The following is a 20,447-nucleotide window of genomic DNA, read 5'->3' on the forward strand; positions in this document are numbered from 1 at the left end:
TATCTCCCTTTTTAAGTGCTCCCAGATAGTGTCCCAGATAGTATAGCAATCACCTTGTAGTGCATCCAAATCATATTGGTCCTCTTATTATGCCTGCTACTTGTGACTCCTCCATATAGTTCCTCCCATTTATAATGCATGTTAATGCCTCCTGTAGAGTGCGCTCCAAATAGTGACCTGCTATAGTGCACCAAAATGTCTCTACTTCCCACCGCTAATGTGGCCATTGTTAGCCAACTTCTAAAGTTGTCTTACAATTCTTTGTACAGTCCTTTGTAAACCGTGGAACTAAACGTGGGAAAGTAAGTATGCAGATTAAGTTTCCTAACTTTCATCCCCTTGTTTCTGGAGTGTGACTGAGCCAGTACAGTAGCCAAACGTTATGCAGCCAGGTAACTAGAATTCCCAGAGTCTGGAGTCTGCTGAAGTGGCCCGGTAGCTTTTACACTTCTTTTATCAGGTTGTAATGTTATCAGATCCATGAAATTACAATGTTGCAAGAGATCCTCACTTTTAATTTGATAAATGTTAATCATTCACATTGGTATAATTTTTTGTTTTGTTACATAGGAGCACATGATCAAATTAATGTTATCTAGGGAACCGAAGAAAAGGCCAACGGCTGCTGATCTAAGGAGCTATTTTGAAGCCAAGTCCGTTTTTAATTCGATGACTCGATGAATGATGCCACGCTCTCTATCTGAATAACCCTTGTTCCTGCACTCCATAATATATTGTATGTACTGAATGCGGATGCGCTGCTGGAGAGAGTTTTCATGAACTTTGATGATTGGTTTTCAGTGGGTCTTGTCATGGGCAGAAGATGCAGCTGCAGTCATTGGTTTTAGTGGTACTTAGTTTTAGTGGATGGCAACCTTTACTAGGGATGGTCAGTGAGATGCAATTGTTCAGGGTTCATTTAGGATTATGCAAATTATGTATGCAAAATTTTTGTTGTACTTTAAAATGGACCGATTGAATCCTGCTGAGATAGAATTGCATTGTTTGGCTTTCAAGATGCATACATTTGGCTGCAGAATTTGCACAATCCTCCATGAATCATTGACCATCTCATTGACCATCTCATTAACCTTTATACACAATCGGGTAAATTGTTTTATGGGTTCTGTCTTCTAATCATGGTATTTCTCTGTATAAGTGAGCTGCAATGAAAGCACCAGTCCCGGAAATTAGTCCTGCATCCCCCAACACACTGCAAGAAAGATTGTACAGTAGGGTCTTGGCTATCCAGTTTGGTTCTGTCTAATCATGGTATTATTTGTAATAGTGATCTGCAATGAATGCAGCACTCCCAGAAATTAGTCCTGCATCCCCCATTACCCTCCAAAAAAAGATAGTACAGTAGAGTCTTGGTTATTCTGCACAGTCAGGGATTGCCTGATGCTGGATAGGTGTTATTCCCGGGAGGCGGGAGGGACATAACACTAACCCTCCCTCCTTCCCCACAGAGCAAATGCAGAGCAGTGTGCAGCAGAAACCACTTACAAGAGCTCAGTGCGCATCTTCACTTCCTGCAGCTGCTTTGCTGCATCTTCTGCACGGCTCCCAATGCAGATCAGGTGACCCATCAGAAACCATACAAGGATGCAGGCAGCTGCAGAAGTTGAGGATCAGTGCCTGGAGCTCTTGTAGTAGTTTCTGCTGCTGGCTGCTCTGCATAATGACAGATGCACGCCCCATGTCTCACCCAGCTTACTGCAGGTTGGTTGAGTCTCAAACCAAACATTTTTTTAATGCAAAATATTTAGTTGCACCACTCTGACACATACAAAGATAAATAAACACTCCTTCAAGCCTATGAGCATTTCAGTGCATGCTTTTCACCCTTCTCTTTTCATAACTAGGGTTATACAGGTGGCAGCCATTACTTCTGAGCTTAGTAGGAGGTTTTAAATCACGGGGGTGTTTGTCATCTGCTACCCTCCTTCACAGGGGCGTCGTCTATGTGAAATCTCACACAAGCTGAGATCACCTTCCCTGTGACATCATCAATAGCAGCCTGTGTTTTATTTTTTTATCTCCTCCACCAGTCTGCCGGATTCTGTCCCGGCAATATGAAAGGAAGGGAGAGGTTCCTCCAATAAATGTAAAATATTTTATATCTGTCATCATGCAGCTGAAAAAAGCTGCTATTTATTATTATAAGTTAGAAAATAGATTTCTGAAATCTTGTATTTTTAATTTGGGGTTACTTTAACCAGGACTCTACTGCAGTAACAAAAAGCATATGTACATTTTTTTCTTTTTGAGACCCCTTTAGTTATATAACTGAGATACACCATCCCCAAAAGCTGCACTACTTGGACTAATGGGCTTACTTCTGCAGTCTCCAGATCCTTGTTGCTTAGGTGCTGCCCACTTCCTGACCACACACTTCCTCTATGAGTTTACATTGGAAGGAATATGAATAACATCATGGTCACTGTCTCTCTTCTGAGGTTTTCATAGGATTTGCTGCTATGTTTCAGCGATTGAAATGTCTGCAAATTTCTGCAACTACTCACGTTTCCTTCCGTTTTCAAGCTTGTATAGGAAAATGGCTATAGAACCTTAAAGGGAACCTTAGCTGTACTGTGAAAAAAAAAAAAGTTTCACTTCCCCCTGCAACCGCACTGTGCGCGCGCCATGACACGATCCTCTGGTACCCCGCTGTGGCTGAGTTCCAATTTAGGCAACAGAGCCAGTCGCCGGCCACTGCACAACCCTGGCCGCGCGCGTCCTTGATCACGCTCCCGCCGCCGGGAGTGTCCTGCGCATGCACTGTACAAGTTTTCCTCCTACTGTGCATGCGCTGGATGCTCCCGGCAACAGGACCATGATCGCGGAGCCGTGCGCCCAGGGCCGTGCATGTGCTGTGGCCGGCGACTGCCTCGGTTTCCAAATTCGAAACTCGACCACAGCGGGGGACTGGAGAATCGTTTCTAGGATGACGCGGGCAGAGGGAAGCTGCAGGGAGCTGATAGAAGCCCCGGGTAAGTGAAACTTTTTTTTTTTACAGTTCAGTTAAGGTTCCCTTTAAGGCTGGACTAACACATAAAAGGTGTACAGTTTTGTTCCAGTCCTGGCAGTTTTAGACAGTTTGCATCAGTTTTGTATGAATTTTATATGACTCAGTGCGCCTCTTTACTTCCTGCAGCTGCTTTGCTGCATCTTCTGCACGGCTCCCAATGCAGATCAGGTGACCCATCAGAAACCATACAAGGATGCAGGCAGCTGCAGACGTTAAGAGGATCAGTGCCTGGAGCTCTTGTAGTAGTTTCTGCTGCTGGCTGCTCTGCATAATGAGAGATGCACGCACGTAACTGACAGCAACATTGGGAAATATTAATATATAATGCATTTTCCTCTTGGAGAAATCCATCTACATTTTATAAGTCTGTATTTTACATTTTACAATTCATGATGGTTGTACTTTAAGAGATATTTAGCATGGTGTTTAAGCAGCTTCATAGGATCATTGTAAGTAAAATAAGGCAATGTAGCTTTATTTTGTATGTCAAGGAATGGGGTTTGTAACATAGCAAAATAGCAGTTCTACAGTAAAATCTCTGGATTTAATAATTTCAGTCCTCAGGTCCCAAGTACAATATGCCTAAATGATTATAAAATGGATGACCAACTCTGATATAGTAAACTATTTGGCCGAGTCCCTTGAAGTTTACTATAAAGGGATACTACTGTATATAGGATCACAGTAGGTTGTACGAAATGCCTTTTGTTTTTCCCTGCTGCTTCTCTAGACTACCTTAAGACTTGGTAGCATTTTTGTGGTTTTCATACAAGTTTTGTGCTTCTACAGTAGTCTGTTTGCCTTATGCAAAAAAAGATATTAAAGCAAGCCTGTACTGGCCAGAGAAGAAAAATGTAGATATTTACCTTGTTAGAGGGAAGCCCTTGGATAGTCCAGAGGCTTCTCACGCCCTCCGTGATACCACTGCCACTGGCCAAGCTCCCTGACTATTTGTGCTCCCTATTGTAAACTAGCACAGCCATACTGCGTCTGCACAATAGCACGGCAACATACAATAGCCCCCGTGGCGAAGTGTTTTTGGCTTACTATGCAGGCTTGTGCTAGTACGGCCACACCTGTGCACAGCGGGGAGCGCAGCCATGAGAACATATCCAACAAGCTCTGGATTGATATATTGAGAAGGTCCAGGAGGAGGGGTCTTGTAGGATCTGGATGCAGCTTTGCTCTACCTAGATAAGTATCTAACTTTTTGTTCTCAGGCTAGTTCAGGTTCACTTACAAGGGAGTTCGAAGCCTGTCCCTGCGTTCCAGCGCTGGATCCCCTGTTAGCAGTCTCTGACCGATGCGTTCAGAGACTGCTCACTTCCGCCGCTGCTGGAGGCTTCGGCAATCTTCGGGAGCCCGAGTGCCCCCAAAGACAGCTGCTCCTTACTGCGCATGCATGAGTGCGCATTCTCGCACACATGCTCATGTGCAGTACGGAGCAGCTGTCTTCAGTAGCACTTGGGTTCCCAAAGATTGGTGAAGCCTCCAGCAGCGGAGGAAGTGAGCAGTCTCTGAACGCATCGGTCAGAGACTGCTAACTGGGCAGACAGCGGTGGCATGCGGGGAACGGTAGGAGGAACAGGAAGGTTCTATAGGACATAGAGCCTTCCCTTTCCTTAGGTATCTGGTTTTTTATTTAGGCTTCAAACTCGCTTTTTAAGTTCATGGTAATATTTTCAGTTTTCTTGCTAATACTCCCAGTGGTAACCTGTAACTACGGGGTGGTGTACGAAAATTGGTCCCGTCTGCCTGCTAAGAGTGCAAGTATACAGACAGATGCCTGCCCATCCCCCATGTGCCTGTTACTGGATCTGTGCTGTGTGTGCTCTCCCAAGTTTTTTGAAGCCCGAGTTGCCTGCATTTGCTGTCGAATAGGTTACACTCTCTGGGCAGTGGTGCCTGTGTTACTTTACCTATATGGCAGCAAATAAAAGCAACACAGGCTTTGATGAGCTTGGGGACCACATACAAAGCACAGATCACATAACAGGCACACTGGGATGAGCCGAAATCTTTCTGTATACTTGCGCTTGTAACGGACAGATGGGCTGTTCTTTTGTGCGCCACCCTGTATTTTGTACTGTCCAGCTATTATCAGAGGTATACCTTCTGGGACAGCCAGTCACTTGAAAGTACTAAGTGCACTGAAAATACACCTCCTCCACAATGCCGTGGTGAAGACCTCTAGTAGTATGATGTAATGGGGAAAATGGGGACAAAACCCATTTGAAGTGGGAGCTGTGATTGAAGAATGTTTTGTCCCTCTCGCAGAAAGTTCTGTGTCGTCTGGGGATCCTGTTCTGTAAAATGGTAAGCTGCTAGTCCTCACCCTTTATTCTGTGTTGTATAACTCCCTCACGCTAATGGAGAAAGGGACAGTATTTCTTCTCCTATACAGAACAGGACACAAATCTAATGGAATGTGAGGACCAAGTAGCCAAGCATGAGCATCGGTGGACCGAGCACTATAGAAATGGTCCATTTTTTTTTCTTTTTGAGACCGACTAAATTTTCAATTCACGAGGGTTCTGCATTGTGCTCTATATCCCTTTCAAATAGCAGCTTGATGAAGACAGGTGTTAGATTTAGATAACCCAACAGAGAGGATGCAGGGTATCAAAATACAGGATCTTGTGCCTTATTTAGGTCTCCTTTAAGGTCTGCAGTAGTAAATTGTTGTAGAAATGATAGTTTTAACTTTGGCTGTCTACTGTTGTCTGAGGAATTGGCCGTATATGACTTCCATACAGACATAGATTTGCCAACACGTGAATATATTTAGTGTGCTACACAACTTTACTAGGAGAAGAATGTAACTGCAGAGTACAGATGGCACCTTACCATACACAGAAATCTTCAATAGGACCACCTAAGTAGAATGATGAAGCATACCCATAACGGTATAATTTTTCTATCTTCTCACACATGTCCATTTATTGACATGTATACATTTGTGCAGTGTATGTGTGAGTTAGTAGCAATCTGTATTTTGGACATATTAGAGTGAAATACTGCAAAGCCAACAGTGCTGCCTTCAGACTGTGTAAGGAGGCCAGGGACAGTGCTGTAGAGGTACTGGTGCCTTCATATGGATATGAAGCCTGTACTTTACTGAAAATATCATTGTACACTTTCTGCAATGGAGATTTAGTCTTTGTGGCTACTAAGTTATGATGGAAAGTTTTCATATTGTGCGTTTTTTCCTTGTGACTGCTATTTTACTGTGTGGCAGCCCCCTTTCCTTGACATACATCTGAATTACTATTGAAGTTTAATTTTACGGGGTCTTTCACATCAAGTCTGTTGCATTGCGATAAGATCACAACTTAACCGAAAAGACGCCCCATGCTCCCTCTGCGGTGGGACCATACAGTGAGTCATACAGTGCAATGGCAGTATGCAGCACTACCACTGTAAACACGCATGTTACTCAGTTAACGCACAGCATGCTGTTTGTTACTACCACACTACACTTAATGTGGAATATCTTGTAGAAAAGTCATTGGATCGTGTTGCAATGCAGTGACATTATCAGTTGCAATTCAACAGACTCACTGTTAAAGGGCTTTTAATGTTGAGTAAATCTGCTACACTTACGCCTAATTTCAAAGAGCTTTCAAGTTGTAGTACACAATATGGAAGTAGTATTCAGAGGGTCCTTGTCTTAAGACCACAAATGGGCACTGCAATAGTCTGTTTTGAAGGTCTGTTATACTTAAAAAATACTTGGGTTCCTTTGTTTAAATGAACTACAACGATGCCGAATGATCGCACAGGGAATAAACAGTAGCAACACGTGAGTCAGATTTGACCCAATCAGGCCTAATTGTGCCAATTAATAGGTAAGTAGATTACTACCATATATCAATTACATATACAAATGATAAAATAATTTAAAAACCGCAAACATGAGGTAGACTGTGTACAGACACCTGTACAGTCTCCCTCATGTTCGCTGTTTTTAAATTATTTTAACATTTGTATATGTAATTGATATATGGTAGTAATCTACTTACCTATTGGGACAATTAGGCCTGATTGGGTCAAATCTGACTCACGTGTTGCTACTTTACATGAACTGCGACAGTCTCTACAGTTTTGAAAAGCCAATTTGATTTTATGTGCTAAGGTTAAATTGAACTTGTGACTGTTTACAAGCTGAGCTTCAGGACGGAGTTGTAAATTGTGCCTGCTCTTTGCTGCTTCCACCAGACAACTGTCAACATATCTAGTCATGTGGGACTAGTGGCAGGATCAGTGGACATTGTTATAGTAACAGCCAATAGGAACTGAGGTTGAGGGGCACCAATTTAAAACTGACGGATTCTCTTTAAAGCTGAATTCTTTAAAAAAAAAAATGAACATTATAAAACTTTCTGAGGCTAATCCAATCACTAATTACTTCCTCTGTGACTAGCCCTCATAATATTCATTGGATGCTGCACTATGTTTGACAGATCATCTTGAACTTTTTGCAGTAGTGTTCCAGGTATCCAGTTGTACGCAATGTTCTGCTGTAAGACATTATAGTCCATTTTACTTCTATTGCCCATGTATCATCATGTGACATGTGCTATGCCCTGAGGCCCAGATGATGTTTGGAATGCCCTGAGGCCTATTGATTGTGTGGTATGCCCTGAGGTTCATTTGACTTTTGTGGTGTCCTCAGGCCCATGTGTGTTGTGCCCTGAGGCCCATGTGTGCTGTGGCCTGAGGCCCATGTGTGCTCTGCCCTGAGGCCCATGTGTGCTGTGCCCTGAGGCCCATGTGTGCTGTGCCCTGAGGCCCATGTGTGCTGTGCCCTGAGGCCCATGTGTGCTGTGCCCTGAGGCCCATGTGTGCTGTGCCCTGAGGCCCAGGTGTGCTGTGCCCTGAGGCCCACGTGTGCTGTGCCCTGAGGCCCACGTGTGCTGTGCCCTGAGGCCCACGTGTGCTGTGCCCTGAGGCCCACGTGTGCTGTGCCCTGAGGCCCACGTGTGCTGTGCCCTGAGGCCCACGTGTGCTGTGCCCTGAGGCCCACGTGTGCTGTGCCCTGAGGCCCACGTGTGCTGTGCCCTGAGGCCCACGTGTGCTGTGCCCTGAGGCCCACGTGTGCTGTGCCCTGAGGCCCACGTGTGCTGTGCCCTGAGGCCCACGTGTGCTGTGCCCTGAGGCCCACGTGTGCTGTGCCCTGAGGCCCCTGTGTGCTGTGCCCTGAGGCCCCTGTGTGCTGTGCCCTGAGGCCCCTGTGTGCTGTGCCCTGAGGCCCATGTGTGCTCTGCCCTAAAGGTGTATATGCCTGTCTGGTGACAATACTGCATAGTGATGTAGTGCATCCAAATCTCTGAAGAACATACTGCGATTCTAAGAGTGCCACTAATAATAAAATGATGTGACTGTAAGGAAATGTTTACGTAAAACAGAGGCACTAAACACTTAATAGCATTGTGAAATGCCACGGATATGTGGAATGTGAAATCTGGATGTCTTAGAACAGTGTTTCTCAACATTTTATTGGTATGTACCCCTTATAAAACCCTGTACTCACCAAGTACCCCCTGGCATAGTAAATATTATCACAAGTACCCCTTAACAAATACATATTTAATCGTAGTACATGATAATTGGTTCTAAACAATTTCCAAGCATTTACTGTTGCTTTTAATTAGAAAAAAATACTAATACTATGTTTATATAGGATTTATAGTTTTCTAAAACTCTAAATTTGTTACTCTTGGTTAAGTATATCAAGCCTGAGTACCCCCTGGGGTACGCGTACCGCATGTTGAGAAACTAGGTCTTAGAACACCGGTTGTTACAGAAGAATTTTATAGGAAGCACTTTTTAGAGATGTAATTTGCACATTACTTCTCTGGCTTTTTCTGCCCAAATTTTGCGTGTAGGAGTTCCTGTCTGGTGGGTCAGGAAGCTTTTGCAGAAACAATGACATTGGCACTATATCCATGTGGGTGATTAACACTTTTAGCTTCCAGTGCTAGAGTGCCAGGTTTATCTCTAGCCAGGACACCATCTGCATGGAGTATGTATGTTCCCCGTGATTGTCCTTTGATCTGACATGCTAAAGATATGCTGGTAGATTGTGTGCTTATTTTGCTGAAGAATGGGGTAGGAATATCAGACTGGATTTTGAGCCCCACTATGAGAGAGATGTAGCACTAGCAAGTAAGGTTAGGTTAGCACACCGTTGTCACATTGCAGAGTTCCGTTTATTGCATAAGTCAGCACAGACTTTACAGATATTCCAGGGCCACAAAGGGTCCCCTTCTTCAGAAAAGTGCAGACATACAATATCAATTTTCAATATCAATGCATGGCCCCGAAACAATTGTCATGTCTGTGCGGACTTATGCAATAAACGGAACACTACAATGTGACAACGGTGTGCTAACCTAACCTTACTTGCTATTGACTTTGGAGTGACATGGCTTAGTACTCAGGTCGAGCGCCCAACATGCGGGTAAGGTGTGCCACTCCAGGATGCGGTGTATGAGACAGATGTAGTTAATTCAGTATTTACTGTGAAAAGTGTTGGTGCTACATGTATATTGTTGATAATAATAAATTTTACCAAAATTATGAATTGTGTAAAGGTAGGTTGGTCGTCAAGGAGCTTGCTGCTTGTTGCTTAGATGACGCACGAGCAGACTGGTAAATCTTCATGCCAAGGCAACTGACCATGTGGAAGATGTGCGGATCACATTGATCATCTGTATGTATTTTAGTATCAATGCAGAGAGCAGCCATATTGCTTGATGTGAAGTAATACAAAAAAATAAAACAAAAACAGATCCCACTCCAATTGTATGGCTTTGTGCTGTAAATTTATCCTGGTACACAAAGTTCATAGGCAATCCAGGAGAAGAATCCAGCATAATGTAAAGATTACAATAATTCATTTAATCATAGTGAAGTGATAGTAGCATTACAGCTCAAAATAAGGTGGTTCCAAGTAATCACCACCACTGCGTTTGAAATAAGAGACCAGTGTTCGAATTGAGGCTGGGGCCAATACCTATTCAGTAAGGAGTCCTTAGGCAAGACTTTCTCACGCTCCATGGTGGCCTACTAAGTACGCCCTTCATGGCTGTGGCACTAAGCTCTTTGAGTGTGTCAGGAGAAGCGCTATGCAAATGTTATTATATTAACCACCTTTCAGAAGGCTTTTACTTTCTCAAGCCAAGTCCATTTTAAAATACCCAGCACGTATTATCCCTTATACAAGTTATACTATCCTATGAAAACTTGTATTGTAATGTGCCAAATTATAGTAATACACAGACCTGAAAAAGGACTTGTAGCAAGCTATATATCCAGACATCTTGCATAATATATAAGCCAATACTGTCCAGGGAAACTGTGTCAATTTCCCACATCACTGCACTGATCACTCTGCAGCCTACCCCTAAAGTACTCAGAGCTGATGGAGAACTGTAGCCATGCTGCCAGGCTGTGAGTATCTCAAACCTCGGAGTGGCAAAACCACATGCAGCAGAGGTCCTGCACACTCCCCACCCTACATCAGTGATGTCAACACGTGTTGCTAGATCAGTGGCAGACCTCAGAGGGCAGCACCAAGCACACTATATGTTGCGTAACCTAGAGTGAAGCACTAAGCTGGTTAAAGTCATTGGGCAGATTCCCACGACAATCCATAAATAATGCATAGTGTTAAAAGTGATACATTTGCACTATGCAAGCAACAAAGGCATGGCCCATTATATAACAAATGTATTTGGACTATAATGCAGTGTTTATGGGTTCATGGCAATATCAGGCATGTGTGTTGACTCTGTTACACCACAATGTGGTTGGTGATGCCCTATTTGGTCTGCCATTTGTCTAACACCACATGAGGGCATGATGGCAGTTTGGCTAGAGTGCAATGTTTCTACTGCACATAATGATGTCACTCCGAGGTTTAGGGATCCTCCCACAGCCCAGCAGAATGTCCTCCATTTCCCATTAGGTCTGAGTATCTGAGGGGGCAGATTGCAAGTAATCTACACAACTGCATTTTATTTCCACAGATTTGTAGAGTATTGACCTGGCTATTCATTTGAGATGATAGGATGTGTAACTTGCTGTGAGATCTTTCAAATTAATGCATTATTATTACTGGCTCACATTGAATAATCTAACCTTTATAAAGAATGCATGCTGGGTGTGTTCTGTCTTGAGAAAGGAATAGTCAGTAATATTTGAGACCACTTCATTTTGAGCTGTCATATTGCAGACTGGATGGTGCGAGAGTCTACTTCTGGACTGAGGTAAAACCGGGAATCTACACAACAGACAGGCGCACTATTTTCTTGCCCCACTGGTTTGCCAGCCTCCTGCTCTATTCAGGAAGTGGGCAGCCTTGCTTGCAGCAGACACGGCAAGGAACTTGCTTGACAACCAGTCTGAATTCTGATTGGCCCATTCTCATAGATGGTGCGGTACTCATTTTCTTATACCCAAGGGTGATCTCTTAGTCTTAATGTAATTCAGCCTGAGCTTACCATTCTTTTCCTCTTTAAATGTAATCACAAATGAACTTTACACGTGGCAGTGTTCTTTAAAGCCGATATTGCTATTTATTTCATGTATGCCTTATGAAATGTATTTGTAGGTCTTTAGTTGAGTTAATAAATTCAAACAATATTTTATGACTTTTAATGGAATTATCAGGCAAAAAAATAAATAAAAATGGAGTTTCACTTACCTGGGGCTTCTACCAGCCCCATGCAGCCATCCTGTGCCCTCGTAGTCACTCACTGCTGCTCCGGTCCCTCTCCGCTACCTAGTTTCATTTTTTCCGACCTCGGGGTCGGCGGGCCGCATTGTGTATATTTTTACGCGTTGAACCAGTAACGCGTAAAAACGTATGTTTTAATGTTCCTGCACCAGCGAGAATGCATACAAATGTACGCAATGCGGCCCCCCGACCCCGAGGTTGGCAAAAACGAACTAGGTAGCGGAGAGGGACCGGAGCAGCAGTGAGTGACTACGAGGGCACAGGATGGCTGCATGGGGCTGGTAGAAGCCCCAGGTAAGTGAAACGTCTTTTTTTTTTGCCTGACCACTCCTTTAAACATTGCTAATGCGGACTGAAGCTTTGATTACTGTGACGGTCTATTCTTCAACTAAAGAAAAAAGCCATGAGACCCATGAAACTGCTTGAAACAAAAAAACTGATTTTTGCATCTGCTGTTTATTTGTGAAGAATTGTGGCCAGACCCAAAACACTTTGTATTTTGGATGGGATGTCATGAAGCTGCGTTCCATTTGCATTTGCTGTGGCATCCATTCTTCTAAACTCAGTCCATGGTTGATTTAATAGGAAAAGACCAAATGTTATTGCAATGCAAATCAAGTGTTTATGCAAATTAGGTGATGTACAATAGCAGCTTAAAGAGAACTCGAGGTGTGTTTAAAGAATGTTATCTGCATGCAGAGGCTGGATCTGCCTATACAGCCCAGCCTCTGTTTCTATCCCAAACCCCACTAAGGTCCCCCTGCACTCTGCAATCCCTCATAAATCACAGCCATGCTGTGAGGCTGTGTTTACATCTGTAGTGTCAGTCTCAGCTGCTCCCCCGCCTCCTGCATAGCTCCGGTCCCTGCCCCCATCCCTTCCCTCCAATCAGCAGGGAGGGAAGGGATGCAGGCGGGGACTGGAGTTCTGCAGGAGGCGGGGAGAGCAGCAGACTGACACTATAGAGATAAACACAACCAGCTCTGACAAGCTGTTTGTCAGCAGCGTGGCTGTGATTTATGAGGGATTGCAGAGTGCAGGGGGACCTTAGGGGGGTTTGGGATAGCAACAGAGGCTGGGCTGTATAGGCAGATCCAGCCTCTGTATGCAGATAATATTCTTCAAACCCACCTCGGGTTCTCTTTAATGGAACACTACATTAAAAAAACTGCCAAATTTTAAATTACACATAAGATGTACATTTGTCCTGGAGTCAAATGCACTGTAAATTACTTATTTCCTATGTAGCTGACACTTCTATTCAGTAAGAGGTTCAGTTTACTAATACTGACTGGTTTTGGACTGGTACCTGCTAATGGGGGCTTCTCAAGGCTTCCTTTATTCTTTTTAAATGCACTCCCTGGGAAGAATCTATACAAAGATGCAGGCCAGCCAACTCATATGCACAATTGTGTGGTAGTTGGACGATGTCACTAATGTTCAGGAAGTCCTTCCAAAAAATAAAGGAAATATTGGAGCCTGCACAAGTAGATGGAGTAGTCCAAAACTCGGTAAAGGGTTGTGAACTGTTAGAATAGTACTTACTGTGATGTGTAAGTGATGGGTACATGGGAAAAGGTCTGCATTTTACTCTGAGAAGTACATCTCCGATGTATGTGTTTTACAGTTTTTCCTCACAGTGATCCTCTAGTCTATACAGTCATGTATATGTACCCTGAAAGTGTCAGCCGCAGTACATCATTTGTGGACTTCTGTGTGTCCGTTTCCATTATGTAAATTGAGGTATGAAAAATAAAGTGAAAGCAGGAATAGTCATGTTTTATTTCCTTATTTCTACTTTACTTATTAGCCACCATTGTTCTCTCCTACATAATGCAGAAAAGTAAGGTTATTATTATCATTATTCATTTATGTAGCGCCTTCATCTTTGTAATGGTGTTCAGTATAAATACAGAACATGGGTGTAGAAGACAAAGGACATATGACTTAAGATAATTAATACAAAATGTTTTACAATGCAAATACTATTTTGCTAACTTGCAATCTAAGAATCATCTACTTAGCATTGAAAAGCAGAGAATATTGGCTTTAATTTGCACTATTCCCCTCATCTGTGCAATGCACCGTTTTTGAGTTAGGGGGTGTTGAACAAGGAGTGTCCAACGCCTGGCTACCAGCAGCACTAACCTGGCAACCCAAGTTTCCGGCCCGAAACCCAACGAAGGGTACTGGTGTGCGATGTCTACTATTCAAATGGACATAGAATAAAAGTTCTGACTGGGAAAGGGAACAATGATTCCACTAAATTGGATAATATCACTTTAAAAGAAGTGTACACTGCTCGTTCAATACCACCCTAACTCAAGAGTGGTGCATCTCACCGACCCAGGGCATAGTGCAAATGAAAGCCCAAACTCTCGTCTTTCCAATGTTATGTAGATTTCCAAAGGAGAGTAAATATAATTTAAATGGCAGACAAATTTTGTAGAAGGTATAATACTGGTCATTCTTTGATCTGAGCAGTCTAATGAAATCTACCGGTATTCCGGATCTTGGTAGTAATGTTAAACTGAAAGCAATTAACCTAGAAGTGTTTGCACATCATCTTTCTTCAAACGCCTGAGACCACGGCTGCATGAGCAGAAATACATTATTTGCATTGCTGCACCCTTTCCTCCCTTTGTAAGAAGTCTTTACAATTAAGTATGTGGTATTATGGTGTCCTTTACTATATTGGTCAAAGTTTTATTTTAATCTAAAATGCTTCAGGAACATTGGACTGCTATAAAAAAATGCATTTGCATATTCTTAGTGATACATACAGAAAATAAAATCGTTGCCACCAATACTATGGTAACACCCCCTGCCTCAGTCACAAGTCAGTGAGCTGCTTGTCGGCATTCCCAGGGGGCACGCTGAAGGAGCATGGCCCGTGGCTGTGCTGTCCTGGAGGACTCAGAGCAACAGCACAGTGTGGGAAGTGAAGTACAGTGGTTAGTGTAACACCTTATCAAGAAAGATTTTAGTTTCATGAGAAATATAATCCAGTTTTTTATGGAAAAACTATAAGGCTATTCTTCAATATGGTCTATCCTGTATCCTAGAATTCATTTGGTAAACACCACAACTTCCACAGAGCCCCCCTGCTGCCCTACACTACAACCTCCACAGACTCCCTGCAACCTAAAGTCTGGACATGTGGCGAGACGTGGATTGATGTGAACTACAATGGGAAATATTGATGTAGCTGGCATTTCCACAGCTGGAAAACTTATAGCGTGGACAGCTGATCAGTGAAGACAGCAGTTTGGGGTTTGGTGAGAGACTGACTAATGTACTACCTGTATTAGTAACAAAGTGATTGAGAACAAGCAAAGGGTCATCCGTGCCAAATACACAAATTCCCTATACCTGTCCTCCACATTTGATGTACAAAATTTAAGGTATGTACATCAGTGTGAGGCATCAGTGTGGTTTGAGTAGTGCCTCCTCAGCAGCATTGGTTTAAATAGTGCAATTTGAACATTTTACAGCATTTGTAGTATAAGGTATATATCTGAGCTGTGACCATATGTCCAAATTCTAGTATGGTAAAGGCTAAGCTCTTGTGGGTGCAGCTGAGAAGACCATAAAATCAGAGATGGATAGTTTATTATTTGTTTAATCAGTTACTTTGTCCTTCAATAACCTCATGTCAGAGTCCTGTTGATCCCAGTACAGGTGCAAAGCAAAATATTTGGTCTTCACCAAAGCATCCCAAAAGGGTTGATTTGATGGGCCACTACTTCTAATGGACAGTGGACTACTTTGCTGTAAATGACTAAAGCATTGGAATCGTAGGGTTTCTCTGCTGGAGATGACGAGAACAAAAGGATGGAACCCTGCAGTGTGGAGCAGACAAGCCAGAGAGGAGACCAAGATGGGACTGATGGCAAGAAGGGTAGAGGATTGTCAGAGCAAGGTTAAGTTACAGGCCGAGGCAATGACCGATGACCAGCAGTGAAAAATCAGGGTTAAGTGCTGGGTCAAGGTACGTACCAAGGTCACAGCTGGCACGGTCAAAATAGCAAGCTGAAGCCAGGGTTACATCATTCAGGCTGAGTGCTGTTTTTAAAGGAATACATAAGTCATTTAAAAAAACGGTGCCCTCGCCGTGTCCCTCCGATGCGCCTGGACTCGCCGGCGGGCACTTCCGGATTAGCCGCGTTCCCGGCCGCAATAGCGCCATCTATAATGCTATTGCGGCCAGGAACGCGGCTAGTAAGCTGCGTTCCCAGCCTGCCGGCCGGTGACGACCAAACCGGAAGTGGCCGCCGGCGAGTCCAGGTGCATCGGAGGGACACGACGAGGGCACCGTTCAGCTGCAGGGGGCTGAGGAGAGCCCCGGGTGAGTAGAAGTCATTTTTTTTGATGACTTAAGTATTCCTTTAAGAGTTTAAAGAGACACTGAAGCGAAAAAAAAAAATGATATTATGATTTGTATGTGTAGTACAGCTAAGAAATAAAACATTAAGATCCGATACATCAGTCTAATTGTTTCCAGTACAGGAAGATTTAAGAAACTCCAGTTGTTATCTCTATACAAAAAAACCATTAAGCTCTACGACTTTCAAAGTCGTGGAGAGGGCTGTTTTCTGACTTTTATTATCTCAACTGTTAGTTAATTTTTTACTTTTCCTCTGCCAGAGGAGAGGTCATTAGTTCACAGACTGCTCTGAAAGAATCATTTTGAATGCTGAGTGTTGTGTAATCTGCACATATTAGAAAATGATGCAATGTTAGAAAAAACACTATATACCTGAAAATAAAAATATGAGAATATTTTCTTTGCTGCTAATCTTCTAGTAATTATTCATAGTACACAACCAATTCATTATATCATATATTTTTTTTCGCTTTAGTGTCTCTTTAAATAACCTTGCTTTGGTGCCAATCCTGTAGTTGCACCACCTTCTTGGGTCACAAGTCAGTGCCCTGCAGGCATACCCAGGAGGGTACAATGGAGGAGGAGCCAGTTTGGTGGCTGCAATATTCTGGATGAGGTTAAAGGCAACAGTATGGAGTGGGAATTGTGAACAGGTGAGGGGTTAGTATGACACCTTATCAATACAGGGTTTTTAGGTTAGAGGAAAGTCTGCAGTATAGTCTATCTTGTATCTGTGTGGTGTTCATTTGGAAAATTAGGCACTATTCCGTTAACCGAGCACAACCACCATTCCTCTCCAGCTCCTGCCTTGTGCGATTCCCGTGTCTGAAAATTGGATGAGTGGTTATACCTGGCTTTATGTTGTCCAGATGTTTATTAAGAACATGTGTTAACTATACAGATTTGTCTCTATTTGTGGAGGCCTGATGAAGGGTCTATCCCAAAACAAGTCGACATCGCCTCAATTTGCAGAACTGTACTAATCTTGATGTTAACAACTGATGCATTTTTGCCATTCTCTACTATGGAAAATGTTCCCTGACTGATACTTTTTGTAAATATTTTTGCACAAGTGTTGTCTTGAATAAAAATCTTTTGTATTTTTGCATATAAACTCTTCAAGTTTCTTCAGTTTTTTGCTACATATATCCTTTTTATTAGTATAAAGTCTGTGTAGGTGTTGTGGCACACCTGAGAGGATATTATTACCACTTATTTTGTTTCCCTGTATACAGAATATGGTTAATTACTATTCCCCCTCCCGGCCGCCATGGATAGTAGGGAAAGATGCAACCTTGGTGGAGTTTTATCGCCACCTAGTGGATGCGCCCAGCTAATGGAGAAGAACCGAAAATTATGCTGGGAATACAAGTAAATCCTCAGTCAGGTCTGGATGCTTTCTTTTTATTTTATGTGCATGAATCTGGTTTAAATGCAGCCAGTCATGATGTACTCCATTCAGTTTGTCAGGGGTTTTTTTTTTTTGGGGGGGGGGGGGGGGGGGGGGGTTGCTAGTGTAATTTCATTACTTGAGTGGGACTAGATATTTCCAATGTTCAGAAGTGGGATAAACCACTTTTGGCACTATTATAAAAAAAAGTACAACAGATTTAAAGGTTTTTTTTTTATTATTATTATAGTACATTTTTTTTTCTCATGAAAAATACACCATTTTTCCCATTTTAATTAAAATTTAAAACCACTTATTTATAAAAGCTATTGCACCTTACACACTGCTGCTATCAAAGACAGTAACTTGCACAAGAAGGAAACCTCACCAGGAGGTTATTGCTGGAATTTTAGGTAAGGGGAAGGTTTGGGAGATGGAGTGTGAAAGTGACAAAATAATTTCTGGCCTTCAGTGTCACATATTCAAATTCCAATTAACATTTTTCCTTAATTAGGATTATCACCTAGCCAGCCACCCCATTCATTAATTCAATACTCAGTTCAGGTGCCACTCAAATTGAAGTGTAATAGCAATGAAGTCCCACAATATGATGTCTTTTTCCTCCTCTGCAGATATTTCAAGGTCCCTATTCTTGTATCTCATAGTACATCTCCACCACACCCAATCAGAAGCCACTCACCAACAAGCTAGTGTGCATTAGACATTGTGTATTGTTGGTTTTTTTTCCTGATTCGCCCCATTGTTGTTCAGCCTTTGTAAATCTGGGCCTTTAAGATTATCTTTCATATTATATTCTCAAGAATAACATGATACACAATTACAGTATAATACACCTCTGCAATGATTACAAGGTCAAAGAAATACAGATTTAATACACTGAACATGTACTATACAAAAACCATTGTAAGTGCTCTTGTTTCTCTTGACAGCCAAACACCTTCCAGCCATCGTTTTTACAGTCAAGGATTAAGAACAAAACCAAACCCAAAAACCCTCAAAACCAAGAAAAACTGATGGTAGCTTTGTTCTGTAGGACTAGTTGGTTTTCACACACACTTGGGTCTTTTTCACTCGCGCTGATGTAAACGAATGGCGGTGTTTGTGACAAACAAAACTGCCGCACGTAATGTCTAATGGGTGGCAGCCGCCCACTCATATGTTCACTCACAAGACAGAGGCTGTTGCTGGTCGCTTGCAGCCTGCCAGTGGCTAGCAGATCCCTGGCAGCAGTTGTCAGGTAATGGATGTGCCCGCCTGTCAGCTGCCCATGTGGAAGACACCTTAGTATGTTCTTGAGTCAAGAATCTTGTTTGCTTCAAAAACGCGCTGTAATTCTTCAGCTGAGGGTCTTCTCTTGGGATCTTTTGATAACATTTTCTTGATTGTACATTCCTGAAAAAAATAAATAAACATGTAGTAAAAAATAAAAAAAATGGAATTTGTAGAAAATATGAGTGAAAAATATACCAAAAGTAAAAGGGAATGAATTAGGCTGGATTCACACTATCCACGTTGCATAACGCATACACATTAACCTAAAGCAGTGAGTTTGAATAACGCAATCGTTTGAATTACGAATAATGCAGTACTGTGAACAGCCCCATAGAATTGTATGGTCAGTGAGTTGCCATCCATTCTGCAATGGAACAGATGTGTGTGTGAAGGCACCCTTATTTGCTGTATTAACTGTGTGTGAAGGCACCCTTATTTGCTGTATTAACCACTTCCTGCAAAACGGATATTTCACATCCTGTTTAGAGATGTCGCGAACCTCTGATTTTCGGTTCGCGAACCGGGTTCGCAAACTTCCGCGGAAGGTTCGGTTCGCGGAAAAGTTCGCGAACCGCAATAGACTTCAATGGGGAGGCCAACTTTGAAAAATAGAAAAAATTATGCTGGCCACAAAAGTGATGGAAAAGATGTTTCAAGGGGTCTAACACCTGGACGGGGGCATGGCGGAGTGGGATACATGCCAAAAGTCCCGGGGAAAAATCTGGATGTGACGCAAAGCAGCGTTATAAGGTCAGAAATCACATTGAATGCTGAATTGCAGGCCTAACGTGCTTTAAAACATCTTGCATGTGTATACATCAATCAGGTAGTGTAATTAGAGTACTGCTTCACACTGACACACCAAACTCACTGTGTAACGCACCGCAAACAGCTCTTTGTGTAGTGACGGCCATGCTGGACTACTGCGCAACATGGCGAGATTGCTCTTCCTCACTCAGTGATGTCAGGTAATGTGTGACTTCCTTCTCAACTTTTCATGGCATTGTTAAAAAGCTTACGTTTTGTTTTTAAATTACATTTTCTACTTGTTGTGTACTTATTCAGTACCGCTACAATGAGAATCCTGTGGAGGCGGGCAAGTCTGCCATTGTGACCCCGGGTAATGGCCGGGGAATGAGGGGTTTGAATCCGGTGTGGAGCCTGAGCAACGGCTACCACTACACATCGAAGGAGGGCAGCGGGCAGGCATGCACGCCCGCCCGCCCCGAGGTAGTGACCAAAAATAACAATACAGGAGGCGGACTTTCGAGGCCCTGCTGTGTATTTCAAATGAATGTACTTTAAATCCTTGAACGAGAACCAGTTATGGCGGGCAAAGATGACACCACATTCCTTTCACGAGAATCATATGGAGGCGGGCAAGTCTGCCATTTGTGACCCCGGGTAATGGCTGGGGAATGAGGGATGGAATCCGGTGTGGAGCCTGAGAAACGGCTACCACTACACATCCAAGGAGGGCAGCAGGCAGGCATGCACGCCCGCCCCGAGGTAGTGACCAAAAATAACAATACAGGAGGCGGACTTTCGAGGCACTGCTGTGTATTTGAAATGAATTAACTTTAAATCCTTTAACGGGAATCCG

At 43.0% G+C, this 20,447-nt stretch overlaps 2 protein-coding genes across 6 annotated transcripts in view; one reads left to right on the forward strand and one right to left on the reverse strand.

Moving 5' to 3' along the window:
• LOC137504126 (interferon-induced, double-stranded RNA-activated protein kinase-like) overlaps positions 1 to 17,496 on the forward strand; it is a 192,171-nt gene extending 174,675 nt beyond the window's left edge. For 4 of the 5 annotated variants that reach the window (XM_068232136.1, XM_068232138.1, XM_068232135.1 and 1 more), the window contains one exon: positions 571 to 2,778. In XM_068232136.1, the coding sequence (XP_068088237.1) occupies positions 571 to 681 (111 nt within the window). In that variant the 3' untranslated portion in view covers positions 682 to 2,778. Of the gene's footprint in view, positions 1 to 570; positions 2,779 to 17,396 lie in introns of those variants that run through there. The other variant, XR_011019430.1, reaches the window with a different exon arrangement.
• A 274-nt stretch (positions 17,497 to 17,770) lies between these two features.
• LOC137504828 (interferon-induced, double-stranded RNA-activated protein kinase-like) overlaps positions 17,771 to 20,447 on the reverse strand; it is a 90,642-nt gene continuing 87,965 nt past the window's right edge. The window contains exon 27 of the mRNA XM_068233420.1: positions 17,771 to 18,964. Within this exon, the coding sequence (XP_068089521.1) occupies positions 18,854 to 18,964 (111 nt within the window). The 3' untranslated portion in view covers positions 17,771 to 18,853. The remainder of the gene's footprint in view (positions 18,965 to 20,447) is intronic.

This window comes from Hyperolius riggenbachi, chromosome 4 (genome assembly GCF_040937935.1).
Source record: "Hyperolius riggenbachi isolate aHypRig1 chromosome 4, aHypRig1.pri, whole genome shotgun sequence".
Taxonomy (NCBI): Eukaryota; Metazoa; Chordata; class Amphibia; order Anura; family Hyperoliidae; genus Hyperolius; species Hyperolius riggenbachi.